This window comes from Ovis aries, chromosome 15 (genome assembly GCF_016772045.2).
Source record: "Ovis aries strain OAR_USU_Benz2616 breed Rambouillet chromosome 15, ARS-UI_Ramb_v3.0, whole genome shotgun sequence".
Classification (NCBI taxonomy): Eukaryota; Metazoa; Chordata; class Mammalia; order Artiodactyla; family Bovidae; genus Ovis; species Ovis aries.
In genome coordinates this window covers 27,136,961-27,164,338 of record NC_056068.1, presented here as the reverse complement: position 1 = coordinate 27,164,338, position 27,378 = coordinate 27,136,961, and the positions used below count along the sequence as shown (strand labels likewise).

At 40.2% G+C, this 27,378-nt stretch overlaps 1 protein-coding gene across 1 annotated transcript; it reads left to right on the top strand.

Annotated features, from left to right (window-relative positions):
• The first annotated feature begins 145 nt into the window (after window positions 1-145).
• BUD13 (BUD13 homolog) lies at window positions 146-26,777 on the top strand. Its single transcript, XM_015100930.3, has 10 exons — window positions 146-315; window positions 2,229-2,322; window positions 4,140-4,224; window positions 7,276-8,004; window positions 9,646-9,950; window positions 11,794-11,899; window positions 12,260-12,398; window positions 12,702-12,886; window positions 13,127-13,208; window positions 26,371-26,777. The coding sequence occupies exons 1-10, from the start codon at window positions 173-175 to the stop codon at window positions 26,462-26,464; spliced, it is 1,962 nt and encodes a 653-aa protein (XP_014956416.2). The 5' UTR covers window positions 146-172; the 3' UTR covers window positions 26,465-26,777.
• The last annotated feature ends 601 nt before the right edge of the window (window positions 26,778-27,378 follow it).

Here is a 27,378-nt window from a genome sequence, read left to right as displayed (position 1 = left end):
TTGTGCGTGTTCTTGTTCTTCAGTCCTCCAAGATTCCGAGACTCGCACATGTCTGCCCAGCACTTCCAAACACACCGTCACTTCCGGCCCTGGCCCCGCCCCCGGCTCGCCGCTGTTCCGGTTCGCGTTCAACAGTTTTGTCCCCAGCCCTGACCCGTCTCCCTCCGCTGCCATGGCGGCAGCTCCACCGCTCTCCAAGGCCGAGTACCTGAAGCGTTACCTATCTGGGGCAGATGCCGGCGTCGACGGGGGCCCTGAGTCCGGCCGCAAGCGTCGCAAGAAGCGGCCGAAGCCCAGCGGGGCCGGCGGCAAGGGGTGAGTTGGCCCTGGCAGGGTGGGGTCCGCTCGGCCCGCCGCCCCTCACCTTCCCGCTCCGCCCTCGCCCGGCGCTTGCTGGGCTCCTCGCCGGCGGCCCCGGAGGCCCCGCGCCCCTGACGGCTCGCCTGACCCTGCCTGGGCTCGGAGCCCTCAGGCCGCTGCTCGCGCCCCTGGGCGGTATCTCCAGTGTGTTCAGGCCGGGCTGTAACTTTTATTAGTCTTTTCCCGCCTTTGTAGCATTCCGTTCTCCCTCAGAGTGTGAATACTGTTTCCTGAGAATAAAGGTGAAACGAATCCAAAGGCTCTGTGCTGGTATATTAGCGGCCCGGAACCTGCCCGTGCGGGTTCGCCTAAGCCGAGGACTCGGGTCGCGACCTATGCTCACTTCCTGTTACTCTTGGTACTGTCAACAATAACAGCTAACGTTTATACCGTTCTCGTCATGTGCCTCGTAACATTGTAAGTACTTTAGACATGATTTTATTTAAGAGTCATAACAGTATTTAAGAAGTAGATATTTTTGCTATCTCCACTTTTCAAACGAGAAAACTTCTGTGGCCTGGAGTACTGGGTTGAGTATTGTCCCTCCCCTCCAAACCAGAACCTTAGCATGTGACACTATTTATAAGTAGGGTCTTTGCAGATATAATTAGTTAAGATGTCCCGTATAAACTGGTGAAAAGAGAAATTTGGATACAGAAACAGGCTTAGAGGGAAAACTTCCCAGATGAAGATGGGAGGCTGAGGCTGGACTGGATTTATGCAGCTGACAGAGGCTACCAGAAGTTGGAAGAGTCAAGGAAAGATCTTTCCCTGGAGCCTTTCTTGGTGGACATTGCCTTGCACACAGCTTGATTTCAGACTTGAAGTCTCCAGAACTGTGAGGGAATAGACTTATGTTGTTTTAAGCCACTCAGCTTGTGGTCCTTTGTTAGGCAGCTCTAAGAAACTAATATACTCTGTAAAGTCAAATAGTTCCAAAGAACTAACCGATTTAGTTAGTTAACTCTTTGGTTGTTACAGTATTCTTGCTGTCTTCTGACCCCTCTGACTTGTGTGGATTTTCTGGAGGCAGTGCCTTGTAGTGAAATTGTCTTGAATTTTGAAGTAACATTGATCAGTCTTTCAGCCCTAGCTGTGCCACTTTATGAGTTGTGTGGCCTTGGACAAGGTATTTCATCTCTCTAAGCCTCAGTTTTTTCATCTTTAAAGTCAGAGTAATATTGAATTATATCACTTATATGAAATGGTTGTTGTGATTAGTAATCTGGCTTTTCAAATAATAACTGTTAGTAATAATGGTTTACGTCATGGCAGTCATTATTCTTTGAACTCATCCATAGTTGATCCATGTAACAAACATTTATTGAGTACTTCGTCTATCACAGTGAGGCTGTCACTGTGAATGAGCTATCACTGTACCTACTTTGATGGAGCTTATAGTTTAATGGGGATATAGTCTTTAAACAACTAATTATGCAACTAGTTGATTTATTTCCTTTGTGATAAATGAAAGTACTCCAAGAATGTGTAATGGATTCTTAGTTGGGAGAGGTGAGGGGAATAGTTTTGTAAGGTCTGCTCAAGGAATTTATATATATGCTAGGATTTTAAGAATGACTAAGAGTTTCCCAGTAAAGAATAAGAAGAGTAGGTTAGGCAGAGGGAAGGAACTAAATATGTGAAACTGATATGGAAAGGAATTTGGCTTATTCTAGGCATCAGAAGTTGACTAGTGAGTAGTGAATTGAGGAGACAGTGGTGCAAGATGAAATTGGCCATATTGGCAAAGAATGGACCATAGGATCTTGTAGGATTTTGAACTTTAGCCTAAAACCAGAGATGAATGTTTGTAGGCTGTTACCCAAGAATGATTCTTCTTGTTTTGGTCTTTTGTTTTTCACCTTTAGAATGCGAATTGTGGATGATGACGTGAGCTGGACGTCTATCTCAACCACTAAAGCAGAAAAGGAGGAAGAGGAAGATGATGGAGATTTGCCTGTGGTGTGTATCTTTCTGAGGCTCTGAGGACTTTGAAATGCAAGCCTCTTAATCTCGGCTCCCAATGCAGGGTAGATAGTAAGGAGGAAAGTTAACGTCAGAGAAGAGGTGACATTTTCCAGGAGCTGTTTTAAAATAGTTCTCTTTGATGATGCCTATATACAGTCTTTGTATATGGAGGGCTCCATCTGTCTAGAAGTGGGAACTGATCACAAAGATTCCTCAGTGTCAGTGATAAAGAGTCGTGATTAGAATTAGCCATGGTTCAATTTGTTGGAACTTACCTTAAAAACACTGTTTAGTTTCAATGAAAGGAAGCGTTATTTGCTCCTTTTATTTACTGATTCAACTAAACTTTAAAATTGTATACTTTTGCCTAGGTACAGCAGATATGTAGATTAATGGAATATAGTGTTTATACTTTAGAGGTCATACCCTTAGAATGGGAGACTGAGTTTCAAATAATTTCAGCAATATGATGAATGTCGGAGGTATAGTGCACATACGTTATTGTCATTTAGTCACTACGTTGTGTCTGACTCTTTGCGACCTCATGGATTGTAGCCCGCCAGGCTCCTCTGTCCTTGGATCTCCCAGGCAGGAATACTGGAGTGGGCTTCCATTTCCTTCCCCAGGGGTATTCCTGACTCAGGGATTGAACTGTGTCTCCTGTATCACTTGCATCGCAGGTGGATTCTTTACCAGCTGCGCCAGTGGGGAAGCCCCTCACATGCGTGCCAAGTGCTCTTAGAACCCAAGGGAGGGAGCGCATTGTTTAGCCCATGAAGATGGGAGATTCCTTGAAGGATGGAGATACCTGAATTGAGTTTTGAAGGATAAGTAAGAGCCAGGTGGTCAAAAGCATAGGTAAATAAGTTAGCATTGGTATGGCCATGGGACTTTTGCTCAGAATTGCTGAAAAACAAGGTGGAAAGGAGATGGTTACATCTCTGAGCCATAACTTGCTCTTGGTAGCGTGGAGCCTTTCTTTGCAGGGCTTTTGTGAAGACTGAGTGAGATCATATAAGTAAAGCACAAACCAGTGCTTTGCTCATAGCTGCAGGTCTGTCATGGGGAAAGAGGATCATTTGCATCAGAGGCCAGAACTTGGGTCGATAGGAGTTACAGGAAGGTAGATACGGGTCCAATACAACTAAGAACTTTCCAGCCCCCAGATATAGCGGACCACCTTGTAACGTGAGTTCCCTGTCAGTGAATTGGTTCTGTCAGGAGGGACTACATGAGTGATCATTTATCAAGGATGCTGTAGGGAAGATCCAGATTTATTTGGGAATTGGGGTAATAGGAAATATGGTCTTATGCTTTAAAGACTCTACGAGCCTTAGTACATTTTAATGACTTCTTTTGGTGGGATTCTAGAAAAACTATCGTTGTGGTCTACAGTAAAGCGTTCATGAGGAGTCCAGATCCCTTAATGGATGGAAGTGTGACAGGAACCCTGCCTGTGCTTTTACTCTGAATGGAGTGGAAAACAGGTAAAAGGAGCTTAGCTTTTAGCTTTGAGTGGCAGTTATTATACCAGGTAGGTTAATAACAAGGTTTGTAATAAAAGAAATGAACATCTGGAGGGAAATGGATGAGTCCGAGAAAGATCTATAATTAAACCATCCAGTGACATTCACATGCCTATGGAGCACATGTACCTGAGGACCACTATCTGTTTCTTCAGGGCTGTTTTGAGTCTTTGTGAGCCATGTATTGTTAGGAGTGGAATAGTCATAGCTTCAGGTTCTTCAGATAGCACTGCTACTTGGCTGGATCCTGTGGATTTCCTTAAAATGTTGTTCTCACTTCCACAGGTGGCTGAGTTTGTGGATGAGCGGCCAGAAGAGGTAAAGCAGATGGAAGCCTTTCGTTCCAGTGCTAAATGGAAGCTTCTGGGGAGTGAGTTCCAGTAACAGATAAATCTGAATTTCTCATTAATAGGGGAAGACTTTTATCTTTCTTTTCTTTTTTCTAAAATTAAAGTATCACTGATTTACAATATTGTGTTAGTACTAGGTATATGGCAAAGTCAGTTATGTGTATATATATATTTTTAGATAATTTTTCATATAAGTTATTCTAGGATATTGAATATAGTTCCCTGGCCTGTATAGTAATTCCTAATGGCTTATCTATTTTATGTATAGTGGTTTGTATATGTTAATCCCATACTCCTAAGTTATTCCTTCCCCCTTCCCTTTTGGTAATCATAAGTGTGTTTTCTATGTCTTTGAGTGTGTTTCTGTTCTGTATACAGATTCATTTGTGTTATTTTTTAGTTTCTACATGTAAAATCTGTCATATAATATTTATCTTTCTGTCTGACTTCACTTAGTATAATATTCTCTAGGTCCACCCATGTTGCTACAAACGGCAATATCTCACTCTTTTTCGTGGTTGAATAATATTCGTGTGTGTGTGTGTGTGTGTGTGTGTGTATCCCACAACTTCTTAAACCAAAAGTTGTGTCTTGCTGGGCACTTGAGTTGTTTCCATGTCTTGGCTATAGAAATAGTGCTGCTGTAAACATTGGGATGCATATATCTTTTTAAATTAGTGTTTTTTATTTTTCCCAGATATATACCCAGGAGTGGAATTGCTCCATCACATGGTAGTTCTGTTCTGGTTTTTCAAGGAACCTCTATACTGTTTTCCACAGTGACTACACCAGTTTACACTCGGGTTCCCTTTTTTCCATATCCTCTCCAACATTTATTAGTAATTAAGAAAAAATATGTTGTATTCCTTTTTTCGGTCATGCTGCATGACTTGCAGAATCTCAGTTCCCTGACCAGGGGTCAGCCCCATGCCCCCCTGCAGTGAAAGTTCAGAGTCCTAGCCATTGGCCCACCAGCAAATTCCCTTGGTAGACTTTTTGATGATAACCATTCTAACGGGTGTGAGGTGATACCTCACTGTGGTTTTGATTTATATTTCTTTAATAATTAGCAATGTTGAGCATCTTTTCATGTGCCTATTAGCCATATGTATGTCTTCTTTGGAATTATGTCTATTTAAGTCTTCTGCCCATTTTTTGATTGGGTTGGGTTTTATTTTTTGTTGGTTGCTTCATTTGCAGATATTTCCTCCCATTCTGTATGCTTGTCTTTTATTTTGTTGGTAGTTTCCTTTGCTGTGGAAAAGCTTTTAGTGTAATTAGGTCCCATTTGTTTATTTGTGCTTATATTTCTTTTGCCTAAGGAAACTGAGCCAAGAAAATACTGTTATGATTTATGTCAAAGAATGTTCCACCTATATTTATTCTTACTAGTTTTGTAGTTTTAGGGCTTACATTTAGGTTTTTGAACCATTTGAGTTTATTTTTATATATGGTGTGAGGGAATGTTTTCATTTTATTGTTCTGCATGCATGTCCAGTTTTCTCAGCACCACCTATTGAAGAGACTGTCTTTTCTCCATTATATATTCTTGCCTCCTTTGTCATAGATTAATGGACCATAGGTATGTGGGTTTATCTCTGGCTCTCTATTCTGTCCCGTTGATCTGTATTCCTCTTTTTGTGCTGGGACCATGCTGTTTTTATTATTATAGCTTTGTAGTATAGTCTGAAGTCCAGGAGGGTTATATCTCCAGCTTTTTATAAATATTACAGGATTTATCAACCATGTGAATTAGATTTACTGTCAGGTACTTCCCAGGTGACACAAGTGGTAAAGAACCTTCCTGCCATGCAGGAAACAGAAGAGATGCAGGTTCGATCCTTGGGTCAGGAAGAAAGATCCCCTGGAGGAGGGCACGGCAACCCACTCCAGTATTCTTGCCTGGAGAATCCCATGGACAGAAGAGCCTGGTAGGCTACAGTCCATAGGGTTGCAAAGAATTGGACATGACTGAAACAACTTAACTCGCATGCATACACCCTACAGGTATCTTTACTTTTCTTTGAAGGGTGGATTCTGGTGAGAGGAGCCTATTCTCCAAAGTAAAGGAGGTGACTTTTTAATTCACCCATTAACAAATATTCATTGGATCTCACCCAAGTTTTAGTAGTTTATATTTGCTTAGGGAGCTCAGGGATAAGAGATAGAAGAGAAACTGGATTTTGTCACTCTGGATTTGCTATAAACATTTCATTCTGTTATGTCTTTGAATATCAAAAGTCTCAATCTGTTTCCATTTTAAAGATTGTGGACTCTGGAGTCACACAGGTGTGGATTTGGATATTCATTTCACCACTTACTAACTGTATAATTTTGGCAAATTACTTAGTCTTTCTGGGTATCAGCTTCTTCATCTATAATATGAGGAGAACAATATTTATCTCCTAGGCTTGTTGTGCGAATTAAGTGAAATAATCTGTATAGACATGGGCATGCAGCAGGTGATCAGTAAAGTGCTGATCCTTCTTTCTTTCTGGTGCTCTTGCTGCTTTTGATAAGGAGCACAATGGCATGGATTAAATAGCTCACAGGATTTCATTTTGATGTGGCATGGAATTATTCAGTTTGCCTTTTGAGAGAAGAGTGGGTGCAAACTGAATTGCCTAAGTTAGATATCAGTGGGAGCTTCTCATGGAGAATTCCATACAAGTAAGGTTTGGGGAAGAGCACTGGATTGGGATTAGAAGTTCAGGGTTCTAGCCTGTCTCTTCGTTTTAGTAGCAGTGACCCCTAGGTAGGAGACCACTCAGCTTCTTAGGGTCTCTGTTTTCATGTCTGTAAAACAAGGGTACCTGCCCTGCTTGCCTAACAAGATACAACATGAAAAATACATTTAAAGTGCCTTGCAGATTATGACCTGTTAGGCAAACGTGAGTGGTTTTTCTTAGGATATTCATGAGTGCTACTTTATTGCCCTGAAGTAGCTGTGCGTATCTTTTGGGCTTTCTTAGTAGTTTTGAGATGTATCCTGCTGGGGTGTTTTTTGAAACTTTGGTTGTAGGGGTGGCAGAGCATTTGTGGGAATCTGATTCTTTGCTATTTGTGTTTAGGCCAGAGTGAAGATATACCCTCACACAGACAGTTCTGTCATGACATCCCGGACTCATCTCCTCCTAGGAAGGTTCGTCATGACACCCCAGATCCATCTCCTCCTAGAAGAGTTCGTCATGACACCCCAGATCCATCTCCTCCTAGAAGAGTTCGTCATGACACCCCGGATCCATCTCCTCCTAGGAAGGTTCGTCATGACACCCCGGATCCATCTCCTCCTAGGAAGGCCCGTCATGACACCCCGGATTCATCTCCTCCTAGGAAGGTTCGTCATGACACTCCGGATTCTTCCCCTCCTAGGAAGGTTCGTCATGATACCCCAGATCCATCTCCTCCTAGAAGGACCCGTCATGACATCCCAGATTCATCTTCTCCTAGGAGGACCTACCACAGTTTCTCAGATCTCTCTCCTGCCAGAAGGGCCCGTAATTGCTCCCCTGACACAGCTCAACCTAGAAGGACTCTTGACTCTGTGGATAGATCACAGCTCAGGAGGGCCCATCATAATTCCACTGACTTGGCTGCTAATGTTCCTCACTCACTGCTCAGAACCAAAAGCAGTGAAGCCCCAGAAAGCTCTAGCAAAACTTCTCCACATTGGAAGGGGCCAGGACCTTCTCATCCATCACTCCCAAAGAATAGCAAATATGAGTATGACTCAGACCTCTCTCCTTCACGAAAAAAGCAGGCAACATCCCATGTTGGAAGTAAGCAACATGATTCTAAAGGTGAGCATTTGTCCATGAGAGGGACTTGTTCCTAGAGTGCTTTCTTTTGGAACTTTTAGTTGCTTTACTAGGTATTTGTGGTCTTTAGAAATGAGAATGGAGCTTTGGAGTTTTAAAAACTGGAGGGAAATAGTGAGAGATTGGGCTGAAGAGAGTTAAAAATTAATAGTAGTAGGGTAGAAGTTTATATATATATTTTTTTGTTCATTTTCCCCACCCCATGAAAATACTACATGTTTGTTGCAGAAACTTTGGAATGTATAGAAATGTAGAAAAGGATCACACACAATTCTGTCCAGTCAGAGGCAGTCTCTCTCTTGTAGCCAGTGTTCTTTTAGTCTTCTTTTCTAATCATTTTTGATGTAGTTTGGACGTGTCTAGGCAGTAAGTAAATATTGCATGTGTAATCTTGCTTGCTTTTTTCACTTAGCATTATCTTTCCTGAGTCATAAAATATCTCTTTGTTAATATAGTTTTTGTTGGTGTTCCAGTAACCATTCCCCTAATATTGCATATTTTAGGTTATTTCTAAACCTTTTCCTCTGTAATTCTGTAATGAACATCCTTATACACAAACTGTTGCTCTGTTCTGGATTTCCGTATCTATTTCTAGATAGACTTTCTGGGAATTGAAGTGCTGCTAGATACGTTTCCTAGGGTACAAAGTAGAAATTGATTTGCTGGCTCAGCCGGGTTCTTTGCTTATAGGACTGTTGATAGGTATTGCAGATTGCCTTTGGAGGAGGTGATTTGTGATGCCTATGTCTACAGCTCACCTGTGTGATGAAACTTGTTTGCTCCATCGTTTGTCCCTAGGTACTGCTTTAGTTTTTAATTCAAATACATTGTTATGTTTTAGTCAGAAGACCTCAGAATATATTCTGTGTGTGTGTGTTAGTCACTCACTTGTGTTTGACTCTTTCTGACCGTAGCCCACCAGGCTCTTCTGTCCATGAATTCTCCAGTAGAATACTGGAGTGAGTTGTCACTTCCTCCTCCAGGGGATCTTCGTGACCCAGGGATCAAAGCTGGGTCTCCTGCATTCGGGCAGATTCTTTACCATCTGCGCCACCAGGGAAACCCAGAATATATTCTAATATATTCTAGGTCATCTTAACTTGCTAGGGCTTCCTGGGTGGCTCAGATAGTAAAAGAATCTGCCTGCAATGTGGAATACTTGGGTTCAATCCCTGGATCAGGACGATCCCTTGGAAAAGGGAATGGCAACCCACTCCAGTATTCTTGCCTGGAAGATTCCATGGAAGAGGAGCCTGGAGGACCACAGTCCATGGGGTTTCAAAGAGTCGGATACGACTGAGCGACTAACAACGCCACTGAGCCCTGAGTTCAGTTTGTTTTGGCCACTCTATGTGTGGGTAAATAGGGCACAGATGAGGATGTTGAGATGTCTTGTGCTAGTCACAGTAACTAGTGCTAGTAACTAGTAACTTGGGAATAGAACCCCACCCATTGGTTTTAAAAGTTATCTCTGACTTTGCTCTTCCCCCTTGTCATTTATACTTACGTTTAGGTTAGTGATAGTTCCTCACAAGAGGACTAAATGAATGTTGAACATTAGCCTGGTACATTATTTTTTAGATTCTGCCAAGGGGATTAAAATCTTTACTCTTCAATTTCTAGGCTCTTCCCCCACCCATAAGAAACATCATACAAGCTCTCCACCCAGGAAACATCAGAGTCACACATTGGACTCTTCTTCCTACCCAGGGGACAGTAGGAAAACCTCTGATTCAGATCTTTCTCCTCCACGGCACAAACAGAGTTCAGGGCCCCAGGATTCCGATTCCGATCTGTCACCTCCGCGGAATAGACCTAGGCATCGGAGCTCTGATTCTGACCTCTCTCCACCAAGGAGAAGGCAGAGGGCCAAATCTTCTGATTCTGATCTGTCTCCACCTCGAAGGAGCCAGCCTCTGGGAAAGAAGGTAAGAACTTTCAGGAGCCATGTCTTGGTTTAGAGGAACTCATCTCCTAGCTCTGTACAGGTCTCAGAGATCCAGGCCAGAGAAATCTAGCTCACAGGACCTCTAGAGCGCTTTTCTTCTCTCTGAAGGCAAGACTGTCTGACTCAGTCCAGGGGAACTTGCAAGGAGCAGATTTCCTAAATAGCATCTGCCTTTATATTCTCTCAGTTCCACAAATCTCATTTTAATAACTTAAACAAAACTTCCTATTTTTTATGAACAAACTGAGAACGTAGTTTACAGAGTGAACCTAGGATCACGAACTTTGTGTTAAACAGATCACACATGGAATTCTACTTCTTATGTGAGATTTGAGCAAGATACATAATATCTCTAAATCTCAGTTTCCTCATCTTTAAAATGTAGATGATGGTAGTACATACTTCAGGTTCTTTTGAGAATTAAATGTGGTAGTGTAAGTAGAACTCTTAGCCCAGGGCCTGGGACAAAGTAACCATTTAGTGTAAGCCATTTACTATTATAAATTGGACTGTAGGTCTCTGTATCCAGAGCTTAAAGAGAGGCATTTAAAATATAAAACGACTTTAAAAATCATATCGCCTGGGAAGTAAGGGTTTTGTATTATTTTAAATCTGCAGTGAAGGCTGACTTAACAAAATCCACATGAACCCCAAGAAATTGTGTTGTAAAGAACACCACTACTAGTACAGAAATGTTATTACAAAAACAAAAAAAGGAAAGAAAAAGAACTGTTATTCCAGTGAGTTGGTTAAGAAAGAGGCTGTGATGTCCATGTTACCTCAACACAGACTTTTCGGGACAACACAGACTCCTCTATAGTCCATGTGGTCCTGGTAGGGACCAGTCAGTCCCTAACCCAGGATGTAGGGAACGGACTGAGGTCAGTGTTTCAGCTGGACCCAGTGTCTTTTTTATGTATCTGCTTAGTCCACGGACAATTTAATATTAATCAGATTTAGCACATTGCCTTTTTTTGGCCATGTTGCATGGTATGCTAGATCTTTGTTCAGTTCCCCAGCCAAGGATTGAAAACCACTGGACTTCCAGGGAAGTACCTAGCACATTGCTTAAGGATATTAGGATATAATTTATATACATTGATCGTGGGGTGGTTTGTTATTTTGATACAGGGTGGGTTTTAGTAAAAAGTTTGGATTTGGTCATATCTTGTCATTATCCTGACATATAGCCACAAATTCACGTTTGAAATTGATAGGTTTGCTTGACTTTGTGATTTAAATGGAATATTTTCAGTGCTGATCTCTACTGAAGGGCTCAGAGCTTGATAGAGGTTTCTGATCAGGTGACCTGAGAGTCTTCATGTATGCAGTTTATATGCTGAAAAGTCAGAAATACAGATGCTTAGCCTGCCCTTTGGCTCAGATGGTAAAGAATCTGCCTGCAGTGTAGGAGATCCGGGTTTGATCCCTGAGTGGGAAGATTCCCTGGAGAAGGGAATGGCTACCCACTCCAGTATTCTAGCCTGGAGAATTCCATGGACAGAGGAACCAGGCAGGCTACAGTCCATGGGGTCACAAAGAGTTGGACATGACTGAACGACTAAAAGTTTCACTTTTTTCAGCCTTCCCTTTAGTAAATTGTTGGTTTGTGTTTCTGTTTGCACTTAAACTTAACAGTACTGTTAATTTTCCATGAAATTCAGTTTTATTTCTTCTATTTTGCCAATCCTATGGTTGATACTGAGAATAGAAGGTAGCGTTTTTGGTTTGGTAATTGCTGATCCTCAGACGTAACTGTACACCACGGAGCCTGTTGCCACATTGTCTCATTAATGCTGGATGCTCCCTTTTCCATTGCATAGGCTGCGCACATGTATTCTGGGGCTAAAACTGGGTTGGTGTTAACTGACATACAGCGAGAGCAGCAGGAGCTCAAGAAACGGGACCAAGAGACCATGGCGTTTGAAGGTAAAAATGTGAAAGTGCAGAGACCAGTTGAGGCTTATGTAGCTTTTACTTTTAAAAAATATATATAGCTAATTTACCTGATATTTAAAAATTTTAATTGCTATCAAATTTCAATTCTGGTTTTCTGCTTTGTTTTAACTTCTCATTGGGTGCAAGTGGATCTTTTCCTTCTTAAAAAATGTTAATTTTCAGAATCATCACCAATATGCATTTAGATGTTGGTAAGGACTACTTGTGGTCTGGCTGTGAAAATTCTTATCCTGCATCAGAACACTAATTGGTTGACTTCAGCTGTTAGAATGTTATTTCTGATTTTGACACCTTTTCGTTTATCTTTAAAAGTGTACTTTTCCTTTGCAGCTGAATTCCAACATGCTGAAACTGTATTTCGAGATAAGTCTGGTCGTAAGAGGAATTTGAAACTGGAACGTTTAGAGCAGAGGCGAAAAGCAGAGAAGGACTCGAAGAGAGAAGAGCTGTATGCTCAGTGGGGCAAAGGGTAAGAGAGCCACTGAAAGGCACACAAGACTGCAGTTACTGGAGGAAATAATTTCTGTCCTCTCCTGACCAGTTAGTTCATTGTTCTGCCTCTAAAGCTGTTTTTAGCAATGGGAGCTTCAGTGTGCTCAGTCTGCTTCCTACAGTACTGACATGTTTCACACTTCTGGTTGGTATTCTGGGAAGTTTACCTTTTTCAGTATTTGCCATAGACTGTTAGGAAGAGGAGGAAGTATGGTCCATCTCAGTGTAAGAGTAGAGATGTTACACAGGATAGCAGACACTCCTGGTTCTTTTTGTCCAGGCTTGCCCAGACCCGGCAGCAGCAACAGAATGTGGAGGATGCAGTGAAGGAAATGCAGAAGCCTCTGGCCCGCTATATTGATGATGAAGATTTGGATCGGATGCTGAGAGAACAGGAAAGAGAGGGGGACCCCATGGCCAACTTCATCAAGAAGAAGGCGGCCAAGGAGAATAAGAATAAGAAAGGTGAGCCTTCTGGGAATCATCAGAGATAGAGGTGATGTATGTGAAGAGAGAGAATCATTAGAATGACGATACTAAATATGTGCAAAGAAGGTGGTCCTGTATAATTTCAAATTCCTTCTATTTGGGAATTTAAGTTGAACTCAGTCAGAGATTTCCGTATAAAATATTTTTTCCTCACTACCGTTCAGCTATGAATTAAATTACGTAGGTAACTAACTTTTCTCTCTCTCCTGTCTTTAGTGAGACCTCGCTACAGTGGCCCTGCGCCCCCTCCCAATAGATTCAATATCTGGCCAGGGTATCGCTGGGATGGAGTGGACAGGTAAGCCTGAGTATTCCCTACAGTTTTATTTTCTCTTCCTTGTAACCCTGACCTTCCCTGGCTGTTCTCAAGTCGTTGTACACTCTGCCTCGTTCTCTGCTCTAACCACAAGGTTAGTAATGTGCAGTGTGCTTGCTTCTGTTTCTCAAATCCCGTTTCCCATGCTCATATCACTCCTCTTTCTCCTCTTTCCCTTTTCAAAGCTTTTTAAAGCTCTGGGTAAATAGCCGAAATGGTCCAGATAGATACCTTTTTTTTGATGTTGGTCACTTCTGGTGATATTCTCTTAAGGTTTAGAGGGGATTGAGTGATGGGTGCTAGTCTGTAGCCTTCTGTATATTGTATCTTTAAAATGTAGCTCTTGAACCTTTTCTTCACTGCCTTAGGAGTGAGTCACTTGTAATGTCGTACTGATCCCTACCACCTTATCTCTTCACCTACCCACGTCTGTGCCCACATACACTTAACTTTCTGTATGCTATCATGGGTGAATTGTATGTGCCCCTATCTGCAGTCAGTGCCTCTTCCTGTTAGATTCCCTCTCTTCCCTGCTAAAGGACATTGTTCTATTATGTAGCAGAGTGACTCTCAAACTTTGTAATCTCAAGACCCCTTTATACTCTTAAAGATTACTTAGGACTCCAGGAAGTTTTATGTGGGTTATGTCTATTAATATTTACCATATTAGAAATTCAGTTCAGTTCGGTCGCATAGTCGTGTCCAACTCTTTGCGGCTATGTGAATCGCAGCACGCCAGTCCTCCCCGTCCATCACCAACTCCCGGAGTTCACTCAGACTCACGTCCATCAAGTCAGTGATGCCATCCAGCCATCTCATCCTCTGTCGTCCTCTTCTCCTCCTGCCCCCAGTCCCTCCCAGCATCAGAGTCTTTTCCAATGAGTCAACTCTTCGCATGAGGTGGCCAGAGTACTGGAGTTTCAGCTTTAGCATCATTCCTTCCAAAGAAATCCCGGGTTGATCTCCTTCAGAATGGACTGGTTGGATCTCCTTGCAGTCCAAGGGACTCTCAAGAGTCTTCTCCAACACCGCAGTTCAAAAGCATCAATTCTTCAGCACTCAGCCTTCTTCACAGTCCAACTCTCACATCCATACATGACTACTGGAAAAACCATAGCCTTGACTAGATGGACCTTAGTCGGCAAAGTAATGTCTCTGCTTTTGAACATGCTATTTAGGTTGGTCATAACTTTTCTTCCAAGGAGTAAGCATCTTTTAATTTCATGGCTGCAGTCACCGTCTGCAGTGATTTTGGAGCCCTAAGTCTGACACTGTTTCCACTCTTTCCCCATCTATTTCCCATGAAGTGATGGGACCAGATGCCATGATCTTCATTTTCTGAATGTTGAGCTTTAGGCCAACTTTTTCACTCTCCTCTTTCACTTTAATCAAGAGGCTTTTTAGTTCCTCTTCACTTTCTGCCATAAGGGTGGTATCATCTGCATATCTGAGGTTGTTGATATTTCTCCTGGCAATCTTGATTCCAGCTTGTGTTTCTTCCAGTCCAGCGTTTCTTATGATATACTCTGCATATAGGTTAAATAAGCAGGGTGACAATACACAGCCTTGACGTACTCCTTTTCCTATTTGGAACCAGTCTGTTGTTCCATGTCCAGTTCCAACTGTTGCTTCCTGACCTGCATACAGATTTCTCAAGAGGCAGGTCAGGTGGTCTGGTATTCCTGTGTCTTTCAGAATTTTCCACAGTTGATTGTGATCCACACAGTCAAAGGCTTTGGCATAGTCAATAAAGCAGCAATAGATGTTTTTCTGGAACACTCTTGCTTTTCCATGATCCAGTGGATGTTGGCAATTTGATCTCTGGTTCCTCTGCCTTTTTCTAAAACCAGCTTGAACATCAGGAAGTTCACGGTTCACGTATTGCTGAAGCCTGGCTTGGAGAATTTTGAGCATTACTTTACTAGCATGTGAGATGAGTGCAGTTGTGCACTGTAGTTTGAGCATTCTTTGGCATTGCCTTTCTTTGGGATTGGAATGAAAACTGACCTTTTCCAGTCCTGTGGCCACTGCAGAGTTTTCCAAATTTGCTGGCATATTGAGTGCAGCACTTTCACAGCATCATCTTTCAGGATTTGAAACAGCTCCACTGGAATTCCATCACCTCTACTAGCTTTGTTCATAGTGATGCTTTCTAAGGTCCACTTGACTTCACATTCCAGGATGTCTGGCTCTAGATGAGTGATCACACCATCGTGATTATCTGGGTGGTGAAGATCTTTTTGTACAGTTCTTCTGTGTATTCTTGCCACCTCTTCTTAATATCTTCTGCTTCTGTTGGATCCATACCATTTCTGTCCTTTATTGAGCCCATCTTTGCATGAAATGTTCCCATGGTATCTCTAATTTTCTTGAAGAGATCTTTAGTCTTTCCCATTCTGTTCTTTTCCTCTATTTCTTTGCATTGATCGCTGAAGAAGGCTTTCTTATCTCTTCTTGCTATTCTTTGGAATTCTGCATTCAGATGCTTATATCTTTCCTTTTCTCCTTTGCTTTTCGCTTCTCTTCTTTTCACAGCTACTTGTAAGGCCTCCCCAGACAGCCATTTTGCTTTTTTGCATTTCTTTTGCATGGGGATGGTCTTGATCCCTGTCTCCTGTACATTGTCACGAACCTCCATCTGTAGTTCATCAGGCACTCTGTCTATCAGATCTAGTTCCTTAAATCTGTTTCTCACTTGCACTGTATAATCATAAGGGATTTGATTTAGGTCATACCTGAATGGTCTAGCGGTTTTCCTACTTTCTTCAATTTAAGTCTGAATTTGGTAATGAGTTCGTGATCTGAGCCACAGTCAACTCCTGGTCTTGTTTTTGCTGACTGTATAGAGCTTCTCCATCTTTGGCTGCAAAGAATATAATCAGTCTGATTTCGGTGTTGGCCATCTGGTGATGTCCATGTGTAGAGTCTTATGTTGTTGGAAGAGGGTGTTTGCTATGAGCAGTGCATTTTCTTGGCAAAACTCTGTTAGTCTTTGCCCTGCTTCATTCCACATTCTAAGGCCAAATTATTAGAAATTAAGTAGTTTTAAAAGTATTCTTTTTAAAAAACCATTACAATAGCATAGTTACCCTGCTTGTAAAGAAAAATAATTATATTTTCTGAATGAAAATGTGAGAAGAATAGCTTTGATTTGCATTTTTGCAACTCTCATTAATGTCTGGGCTAATAGAATACATTGGGATTTAATCTGTTGCAGTATGTTTAGTTGGAATATAGTAAGAAAATTCAACTTTATGCACAGGTAGTTAGGAAAGGAAGGTGTATTAGAGTTTTTTTTAATACTCCACAAAAACTCAATAAGTTTCTTAAAGATTACTTATAATATGGAATCAGAAGCCACATCAAAAATCTTTTCATTCTGTTAGATTAAAATGTATTGGTATTTTTTCTACTTTGTTTTGATCTTTTACTCATATGTGACTTTATAGCATCATCTACTGTTCATTAGTTTGTTGAGTTTTTCAGGCCTTTGAAATGTTGACATGTTTCATGTACAATATCAGATAATTATTATATACTAACATTAACTCTGATCTCATCACAGAAAATCTTTAAATAACTAGAAGCTAAAGGAACCTGTGGTAGTTTGTTACCATATTACCAAAGCTAAAGTTTAAAAAAATTCTAATTTATGCTCAAAAGCTACAATTTTATCGTTAGCAACAACCCAATATTATATCAGCCACTTTCCTTGAAGCAAAGGTCACTTCATACAATGGCTTTTTGTAGCTTCTGCCAGGTTTTGAACCTTGAGGACTGTGTCTTCTGTGAATACAGACAGTGTTATTTCTTCCTTTCCCATCCAGATGCCTTTTGTTTCTTTCTCTTGCCCTGTTACACTAGCTAGAACTTCCAGTGCATATGTTGCATGCAAGTAGTCAGAGCAGACATCTTTTACCTTATTGCTAACCTTAGGAGGAGAAATTCAGTCTTTTCACCATTAAATTTTGTAAACTACAGTTTTTGGTGGGGGATAAATTTCCTTTATTGAGTTGAGAAATTTCTATTCCCAGTTGGCTAAAGAAAGTCTTTTTGTCAGAAATGTATGTTGGATTTTGTTCAAAATATTTTCTGATTTTCTTTTTGGTTCACTCTTTGACCTATGAATTACTTAGAAGTGTATTTTAGAATTCCAAACATTTAAACTAGTCTAGATATCTTATTGATTTCCAATGTAATTCCATTGTGGTTAGAGAAATACTCTAATATTTTGAAATTAATGCTATAATATTTTGATCTTTTTAAATTTGTTAAGACATGTTTAGTGGCCCAGTATATGGTTTACCTTGGTGAATACCCCACTTGCACTTGAAGATAATGTGTATTTTGCAGTTATTTAGGGATAGTGTTTTGAAAAAGTATTTGTATTCTATCTGGTTTGGAATAGTTTTATATATATATATATATATATATATATATAAAATCTGCAAACAATTCTTGTACATACCTTATCTAATTTTGTTACCATATTACCATGATACAGTGATCAAATCTAGGAAACCAACCTTAGCATAGTATTAACGCACCAGATTTTGTTTGGATCTCATCAGCTTTCTATTACTTTCTTCTGCTCACGGATGCGTCTCAGTATACCATATTGTACTTAGTTGTCCTGTCTCCTCAGTCTCTTCTGCTCTGTAACAGTTTCTCGGTCTTTTTGCTTTTCGTAACCTTAACAGTTCTGTGGGGGTGTTGTCAGGTATTTTTGTGAAACGTTCCTCAAATTGAGTTTGTTTGATGTTTTTTGAATGGTTAGCCTGAATGTTATGGGTTTTTGCAAAGAATTCCACAGTAGTGAAATGTCCTTCTCATCATGTCATTTTAGGGGTTACATGATATCCACATGACTTCACTAGTAATGTTAACTGGAATCACTTGGTTAAGGTAGTGAGTGTTTGCCGGGTTTCTCAACTTTAAAATTACTCTTCTTTTTCTTTTATACTCTCTTCTCTGGAAGTGAGTTGCTGAGTTCAGCTTATACTCAGAAGAACTATGGAAGGGTATCTCCATGTATTATTTAGATTTTTTCTGTAAGGAAGATCTGTTTTACCTCCCATTTATTTGTTCCGTCATTTATTTATATTAGTATGGACTCATGTATGTTTTATGTTATACTTTGTACTGTAATCTAGTGGTATGTTATTTATTTTGTTGCTCATGTTATCTTTTTTGTTCCATTCCTTGAATACTGGAAATTATGTTGGGTGTCCCTGTCACTGCCCCAGCCGTTTCCTTTTTGAGCGTTCTTTTACTTCCTTGTATTTTCTCTGCCCCAGCCCTAAGGAATTGCCTTTTCTCTAAGAAACCCTGGCAGCTTTTAATGGAGAATGGTATTTGGAAACCAAGATATAACTGCTAGAATGCTTATTATTACTGGAGTGTCATTGCTCCTAGATCCTCTCAGCAAACCGAGCTTAGTAATGCATGTATAGTAGTCTGTATGTGTGTATACACACATATCTATAATTGTTTCTGTGTCCCTCTGGAAGTATGTTATGTATATGCATATATAAATATGAGTTCATACTGATGTAACTGACTCTTACCAAGTATTACCTTTCTTTTTTCCTTACTATAAATTCCCTCCCCAACATTGAGAAAGGGGCACCCACCATCCACTATTCATTTTGCTCATCCCAAGATGCACATAAAACAGTTTCAAAATTGAGAACTTTAGAAATGAGAAACTCATTTACCATCTAAGCATGGATATATGTGTAGTTCTTCCATGTGTAGACATAAAGAATCAGTCCCCTCCCCTGCCCCAGACGTCCTGGGTAATTTTTTTCTGTTATAATTTGCTTATATCAGTGTTTACTCTTCCTGGTGTAAGTTCTGTTGGATTTGACAAGCGAGTATAGTCATTTATTCACCACCCTAGTATTGTATGGGATAGTTTCATCATTTAAAAATTTCCTGTGTAGGTCACCTTTTAGTTACTTGTTCTTCCTCCACCAATGCCTTGCAGTTTCTGCTCTTGTTTTCCATCCCTGTAGTTTTATCTTTTCCAGAATGTTACCATGAATGGAATCATACAGTATGTAACCTTTTGAGTCAGACTCTTTGAAAGGCAGCTATGCTAACCACTATACCACCAACGCTTGAGTCAGACTTTTTGCAGTTAGCAAAATGCACTTAAGATTCATCTGTGTTCTTGAATGAGTCAGTACTTCATTCCTTGTTTATCACTGAGTATTGCATTGTATGGGTATACCACAGCCTGTTTATTCCCCAGTTGAAGGACATCTTGGTTGCTCCTGGTTTTTAACGTTGTCGATAAAGCTGCAATAAACATTTGTGTATGGCTTTTAATGTGGATATAGTTTTCAGTTTACTTGGGTAAATACTCAACAATTGCTATTTTGTTTTGTTGAGATCACGTTCACTTTTATAAGACATGCAAGTTGTTTTCCAAAGTGGCTATATCATTTTACATTACTGCAAAGGGTGGGGATTTCTGTTGCTCCATATCCTATCCAGAATTTGATATTGTCAGTGTTTTAGACTTCAGGTGTGTGGATTTAGTTTTGAACCTTAATTGGTTTGATTTCCTTTTAGTTACACCTCTGCAGTTTTTTTTTTTTTTTTTTTTAGTTTTTGCTGTAAGGATCACAATATATATCTTTAACTTATCATAGCCTACTGATAGTTATAATTGTTCTATTTCACATGAAATGTAAGAATCTTGCAACACTGTATTTCCACTTAATCTGTTTTTGTTGCTATTATTTTCATGTTGTTGTTCAGTCACTCAGTCATGTCTGACTCCTTGCAACTCCATGGACTGCAGCACATCAGGCTTCCCTGTCCTTCTCCCTCTCCCAGGGTTTGTTGAAAATTGTGTCCGTTGAGTCAGTGATGCCATCCAACCATCTCATCCTCTGTCGTCCCCTTCTCCTCCTGCCTTCAGTCTTTCCCAGCATCAGGGTGTTTTCTAATGAGTTGGCTCTTCTCATCAGGTGGCCAAAGTATTGGAGCTTTGACTTCAACTTCAGTCCTTCTAATGAATTTTCAGGATTGATTTCCTTTAGGATTGACTGGTGTGATCTCCTGGCAGTCCAAGGGACTCTCAAATGTCTTCTCCAGCACCACAGCTCAAAAGCATCAATTCTTTGGCATTCAGCCTTCTTTATGGTCCAGCTTTCATATCCATACATGACTGCTGGAAAAACCATAGCTTTGGCTAGATGGACTTTTGTTGGCAGAGTAATGTCTCTGCTTTTTAATATGCTATCTAGGTTGGTCATAGCTTTTCTTCCAAGGAGCAAGTGTCTTTTAATTTCATGGCTGCAGTCACCATCTGCAGTGATTTTTGAGCCCAAGAAAATAAAACTCATTATTTCCACTGTTTCCCTGTCTGTTTGCTGTGAAGTGATGGGACCAGATACCATGATCTTAAGTTTTTTGAATGTTGAACTTTAAGCCAGCTTTTTCACTCTCCTCTTTTACCTTCATCAAGAGGCTCTTTAGTTCCTCTTCACTTTCTGCCATAAGGGTGGTGTCATCTGCATATCTGAGATATTGATATTTCTCCCAGCAGTCTTGATTCTAGCTTGTGCTTCATCCAGCCCAGCATTTCGCATGACATATTCTGCATAGAAGTGAAATAAGCAGGGTGACAGTATACAGCCTTGACGTACTACTTTCCCTATTTGAAACCAGTCCGTTGTTCCAATTCCGGTTCTAACTGTTGCTTCTTGCCCTTCATACAGATTCTCAGGAGGCAGGTAAGGTGGTCTGGTATTCCCGTCTCTCGAAGAATTTTCCACAGTTTGTTGAGATCCACACACACAGTCAAAGGCTTTGGCGTAGTCAATAAAGCAGAAATAGATGTTTTTCTGGAACTCTCTTGGTTTTTCTATGGTCCAGTGGATGTTGGCAATTTGATCTCTGGTTCCTCTGCCTTTTATAAATCCAGCTGGAACATCTGGAAGTTCATGGTTCATGTACTGTTAAAGCCTCGCTTGGAGAATTTTCAACATTACTTTGCTAGCATGTGAGATGAGTGCAGTTGTGCAGTAGTTTGAACATTCTTTGGCATTGCCTTTCTATGGGATTGGAATGAAAATTGACCTTTTCCAGTCCTGTGGCCACTGCTGAGTTTTCCATATTTGCTGGCATATTGAGTGCAGCACTTTTACAGCATCATCTTTAAGAATTTTAAGTAGCTCAACTGGAATTCCGTCACTTCCACTAGCTTTGTTCGTAGTGATGCTTCCCAAGGCTCACTTGACTTCACATTCCAGAATGTCTGGCTCTAGATGAGTGATCACACCATCATGGTTATTTGGTCATGAAGATCTTTTTTGTGCAGTTCTTCTGTGTATTCTTGCCACCTCTTCTTAATATCTTCTGCTTCTTTTAGGTCCATACCATTTCTGTCCTTTATTATGCCCATCTTTGCATGAAATGTTCCCTTGTTATCTCTAATTTTTTTGAAGAGATCTCTAGGCTTTCTCATTCTGTTGTGTTCTTCTATTTCTTTGCACTGATCACTGAGGAAGGCTTTCTTATCTCTCCTTGCTATTCTTTGGAACTCTGCATTAAAAAATACATATTTTTGTACATGTTACTTAAAAAATATAATAGATCTCATGATACAGTGGTAAAACTTTTACTTTGCAGTTGTGTATTTTTTATTTTTGCAGTTGTGTATTTTTTAAAGAAACTAAGAAAACCAAAGAAAAAAATTGTAGTTGTTAGTATTTACTCATATAGTTATCATTTCTGGCGGTATTCTTTTTTTCTTAAAGAAATTAGGAAATTTTAATATTCCTTCAGTACAGACCCATTGGCAACACATACAGTTTTGTTGAAATGAAAATGTCTTTATTTCACCTTTACTTTTTAAAAGCTTTAATTTGGAGTAGTCTCGGCCTCAGAAAAACCTGAAAAAAATACTGTTAGTGTACCCTTCAGCCAATTTCTCCCAATGATAACATCTTACATAACCATAGTGCATTATCAAAGGCAGGAGTTGGCATTGGCATAGTTCTGTTAATTAAATCAGAGAACTTTTTCTCACCTTCGTTTCTGAAGGATTGTTTCACTAGCAGTATTGGAGGAGGTTATTGAGAGGATGTGACCATTGGTTGACCCATAAACCGGACCCAGGCAGTTGGAGGCCCTTATCTCTCCCCTGTCCTTGGAATGTGCATCATGCCTACTCTTCCAGTACTGCAGCTTTTTCAAGGACGCAGCCTTGAGAGAGTAGGGTGTTGAGATCGTCTGGACTGAATATGTGACTGAACCCATAAGGGCTCTATATAAACATTTAATGTTCTGAGAGGCAGGTGCAGAGATCTGTTTTTTTGTGGGCTTGCCCAAGACAAAAAACCTTTATGTAAATTCCCTTGCTTATTAAACCTGCCACCTGCCAATCTGGACTGGTCTGCCTCTTTCTTTGGTCTTTCCTTGTCCTCCGTGTATTGGAGCCAATTTCAGATTGCACCCAGGAAACTCCTGAGGCTTCAGACCAACGCATGGAACGCTGGATTGACAGTTCCAGGCTTCAGTGACAGCTCTTTAAAGATCTTTCATCACTTTCTGGCCACCATTGTTTCCAATTGGAAGTCAGTTTGTTTAGTTGTCCCACTCCCCCCAACCTCAACATACACACATTATAATATATTGGTTTTCTCTGGCAGCTTTCAAAATTTTCTTCTGGTCTTTGGTTTTCAGCAGTTTGATTGTGATGTACCTACATATAGTTTTTCTTTGTGTTAATCCTTTTTTGAGTTTGTTGAGCTTTTTGGATTTACGAGTCCATGTTTTTACATTCGGCTATTTTTTTGCCCATTTATTATTTTTTTAAAACCACTTTCCCTTCTCCAATTGTACTGTTTCCACTATTTGATATTATACCACAGTTGTCTGAATCCCTGCTCATTTTTCTATCATGATTTTCCTCTCTGTTCTTAAGATGAAATAATTTCTATTGATCTCATTTCAAGTTGATTGGCTCATCTGCCATCTTTAGCTTATTAGACTCATACACTGAATTTTTTGTTTCAGCTAGTATATTATATTTTTCAACTCTAGAATTTCCATTTGACATATTTCTCTGCTGAGATTTCCTACCTATTCATTTATTGTGAATCAATTTATTTTCCCTTGAGAATATTTATAATTGGTGCTTTGAAGTCCTATCTGCTAATTGCAACATTTGGGTTATCTCAGCATTGGTTTCTATTCGTAGTTTTTCTTGAGTTTGATCACATTTTACTGTCTTTACATACCTGGTTATTTAAAAATGCTATACTGGACATTATGAATGATACATTGTGGAGACTTTGAATTCTAATAATTCCTTTGAGGCGTGTTGATTTTTATTCCAGCAGACAGTTAACTTGAGTGTATTTGAACTCCAAACACTTATCTCCTTCATAGTGGCAGCAACTGAATTCCTGCTCAGTTTTAGTTTCTAGCTGCTGCTTTTTCAGTGGGCCCATTGGGGTTTCCCCTGCACGAGCACAGGTTAGCAGGTAGCCAAAAATTTGGGCTCAGTTTGTATATAGATATGGAGGTTTGTCCCATTTGAAGCTTCCTCCCATTCAGTGTCTCTTCCTCCCATTTTGCCTCTGATTTTTTGGCTGCTCTGCCCACTTTGCACTCATACCTAAAGCCAGTAAGCCTGTGGCCTTCTGCCTGCATGAGCTTTGCAGTTTGGGAAGTGCCCTCCACTGAAAAGCTTCACAAATCTCTTCCCACAGTAAACGCCCACTCAAGTTCTGCCTGCTTTTGGTCTCTCATGCCTTCAAATATTTCACATACTATATTTTGTCCAGATTTTATAATTGTTCCCTGAGAGTAGGTTAGTCTGCTTGAGTTCTCTGCCATGATTGGAATCTACTGTGCTGCTGTGTATGGGCCCAAGGCACTATCTTCTGTCCCTCAAGCTGCCATCTAAATCCAGAGCGCTAGTTCCTGATATTGGCAGGTACTGTCAGGTTGGCTGTGGCTTCAGGCTTGTTTCCTGCTTTGGTTTGCAGGATATTGTATGTCAGCTCTTTGGTAGCAGGATTTTTCAGAATACTCATTTGCTATGTAGCCAGAAGTAGATCTTTTTATAGCCACAACCCTAAAGATAATCCCTGCTATATTGAGTTCTTTCTTTTCTTTCTTTTTTTCAAATTTCTGGGCCCAAAACTTAGAAACTCTCTTTGACCTGGTTTTTTACTGGTATAATTTGTCTCCATCTCTCCCTGTAGTTATCCCACACTTTTCATATTTTCTCGTAGAGTTTTCCTTTTTAGTTTTCTTTCTCATCCTTGCTTTATTTTTGATTATTAATTCTTTCATTGCCTTTTCTACTCTTGTCTATTTTTGGAAGTGAATATTTCTAGAATAAATTTATAGTATGTTATAGTTAGAAAAACCCATAAGGTCAGTTAATCTAACTTAACAGTATTTAAAGAGAAACTGAGCCTCTGATAAACTTCACAACTTAAGAGTTTTTCAGCTCACCTGAAAAGGCTGGAATAAGATCTGGGACATCTGATTCTTTAGTCTAAAGCTCTTTCCACTGTAAGTTCTTTTGCAGTTTGCTTTTTTGATTTTATTTAGGGTTTGGTTTGTTATTCATAGGACTTTTGTATAATCATAGTAGTGTTGATTCTCTTAAGTACTTATTTCTCAGGCAAGAGGAATAAGTGGTTTCCTTGAGCTCTAGAACACCACTCATGCTTCTAAGGTTGGAGATGATGCCATTCTTAATAAGCTTCATCCTTACTGAGCTTTTCATTACTCACCCAACTCATCCCTTAGGTAAGGCCTGAAGAAAGGGGGAAACCTGTCATCCCTATCAGTTCAGTAACACTTAGCACACGTTATAACATAAGCAGCTGTGTACTAGGTGCCAGGGTCTCACAATTAGTTAAAGACGGTCTTGGAGCACACCAACTCACTTTCTATTTACAGAAGAAGACAGACGAGTAAATAATTTCAGTGCTACTTGCTAAGTATTACTATAGAGGGTGTTCAAGGTGCCTTGGGAGCACAAAGGAAGAGTAGATTCAGCCCTGGGAGATTGTGATCAGGGAATGAATGCTCCCTCGAGGAGGTGATACATGATACATGAATGGGAGACGTGGGTTCAATCCTTGGTTTGGGAAGATCCCCTGGAGAAGGTAAAGGCTACCCATTCCAGTATTCTGCCCTGGAGCACTCCATGGACTGTATAGTCCATGGGGTCACAAAGAGTCGGACGCGACTGAGCGACTTTCGTTTCATTTTTCATTTCATATGTGTATGTATAACTGATTCACTTTGTTGCATACCTGAAACTAACACAACATTGTAAATCAACTATACGCCAGTGAAAAGTTTTTAAAAGAATTAATGCTCACGGTGTGAAATCTGAGCTTCGCATTCTGTCTTGTAGTGCTTACTATGTTGTGGCCTCTGCCTGCCTCTCTAACTGTGGCTCGTGCTGCTCTGTTTGTACTTGAGCTCCAGCCACATAACTGGACTTTGGTTCCTTGCGTGTACCATACCATTTCTTATTTTTGTGCCTTTGCTCTCATTGCTTCTGCTGTGCTGTGTGCTGAAATGCCCTCCTAACCCCTCTGACTCTTTGCTTCACTCTGTCTTTTCAGACTTAGCATAAGGACCCCCTCCATGAAGCCTTTCCTGATCATTCTTGTCCACCCTACTTCCAAGCTGAGCAAGGTCCCTTTTCTGCATCTTTGATACCCAGTGCATATTTCTCCCATAACCTATGCCTTTTGTTTTAATTATTTGTTTAAATGTCAATCTCCACTAGTCTATGAGTATATCAGGACAGGTGCTATGTTATACTTGTTTTCATGACACAGTACTGAGTATAATAATTCACTAAATGTTTGTGTAATGCATGGATAAAGTATAATATGTAGACATCAGTTGAGAGTGAGTTGGACCTTTAGAGAGTGGTAAATATTTGAAACAGTTGTCAAAATGAGAGGGGGAAAAGCTCTGAACAAGGACTAATAAAAGGGTGGATTATGTATTTTGTCTTTCTGATTCTGTTGCTTATGTCTTAAATATTTTCACTTTCCTTTTTGTTCATTAGATTGTGAGTTCTTTATTTCAAACATGCATGTTCAGTTCAGGATTCTGGCTGATTAGTATCTCTTGATTGCAGATCCAATGGATTTGAACAGAAGCGCTTTGCCAGGCTTGCCAGCAAGAAGGCGGTGGAGGAACTTGCCTACAAGTGGAGTGTTGAGGATATGTAACTTTTTTGAGGCTGTGGGAGTGACTGTGGGTTGTGGTAGTGGACATAGGGCAGCTGTTACAGACATTCAGCTGTAACAGTCGTCTATGCTAATAATCAGGGCCACACAGACCAGCAACTTGTTGAATGCCAATTTTGACTACAGAAGAATATTTGAGACGTAATATTTGGACTAAGGACCCATACATCTCAGGTGTGCTGACACTGCCGGATGCTGGCTTTCAGAGGAAGCGTTGATTTCTCTGTGTCCCAGGGCTTGTTCTTGGTTACGGTATTCCTTTTTTAATAAACACACATTTATTTTTTTAAAATAATTTTCTTAATTGGATATTCTGTTTTGGGGGCTGGTAGTTGGATTTTTCATTCATCTAGGAGGCAGGATGAGTAATAACTTTCACAGTGATAGATCATTCCATTTAGAAAATAAGAATTATTGCTAAACTAGACTTTGGAATGGACATGGATATTTGGAGACATGGTATCTGATAGAGGTACTGTCACAAATTAGTGGGGAAGAGGTGGATAATGGTGCTCAGAAAATTGGCTTATTATATGGACAAAAATAAAGTTGGATATCTCCCTTAAACCACATAAAGCAAAGACAAATTCCAGAGTGAATTTACCTAAATGAAAGTTAAAATACTAAGGCCAATAAGAAAAAAAATGGAGAATGTATTTGTGACTTTGGAATAAGGATAAATCTGTTAAGTTAGATCTCTAAATCACAATCCATAAGGTTTGATAACTTTGCCTAATTCATATTTAAATATTTCTGGTCACCAAATCACCCAGTAGTCAAAGCTAAAGATAGGTATAGATTAGGAGAAAATATACCAATGTCTAAAACTGACAAAGGACAAAGGATTACATTTATTAGAGATTGAATATAGAAGGAACGACTGCAGATCGGAAAGA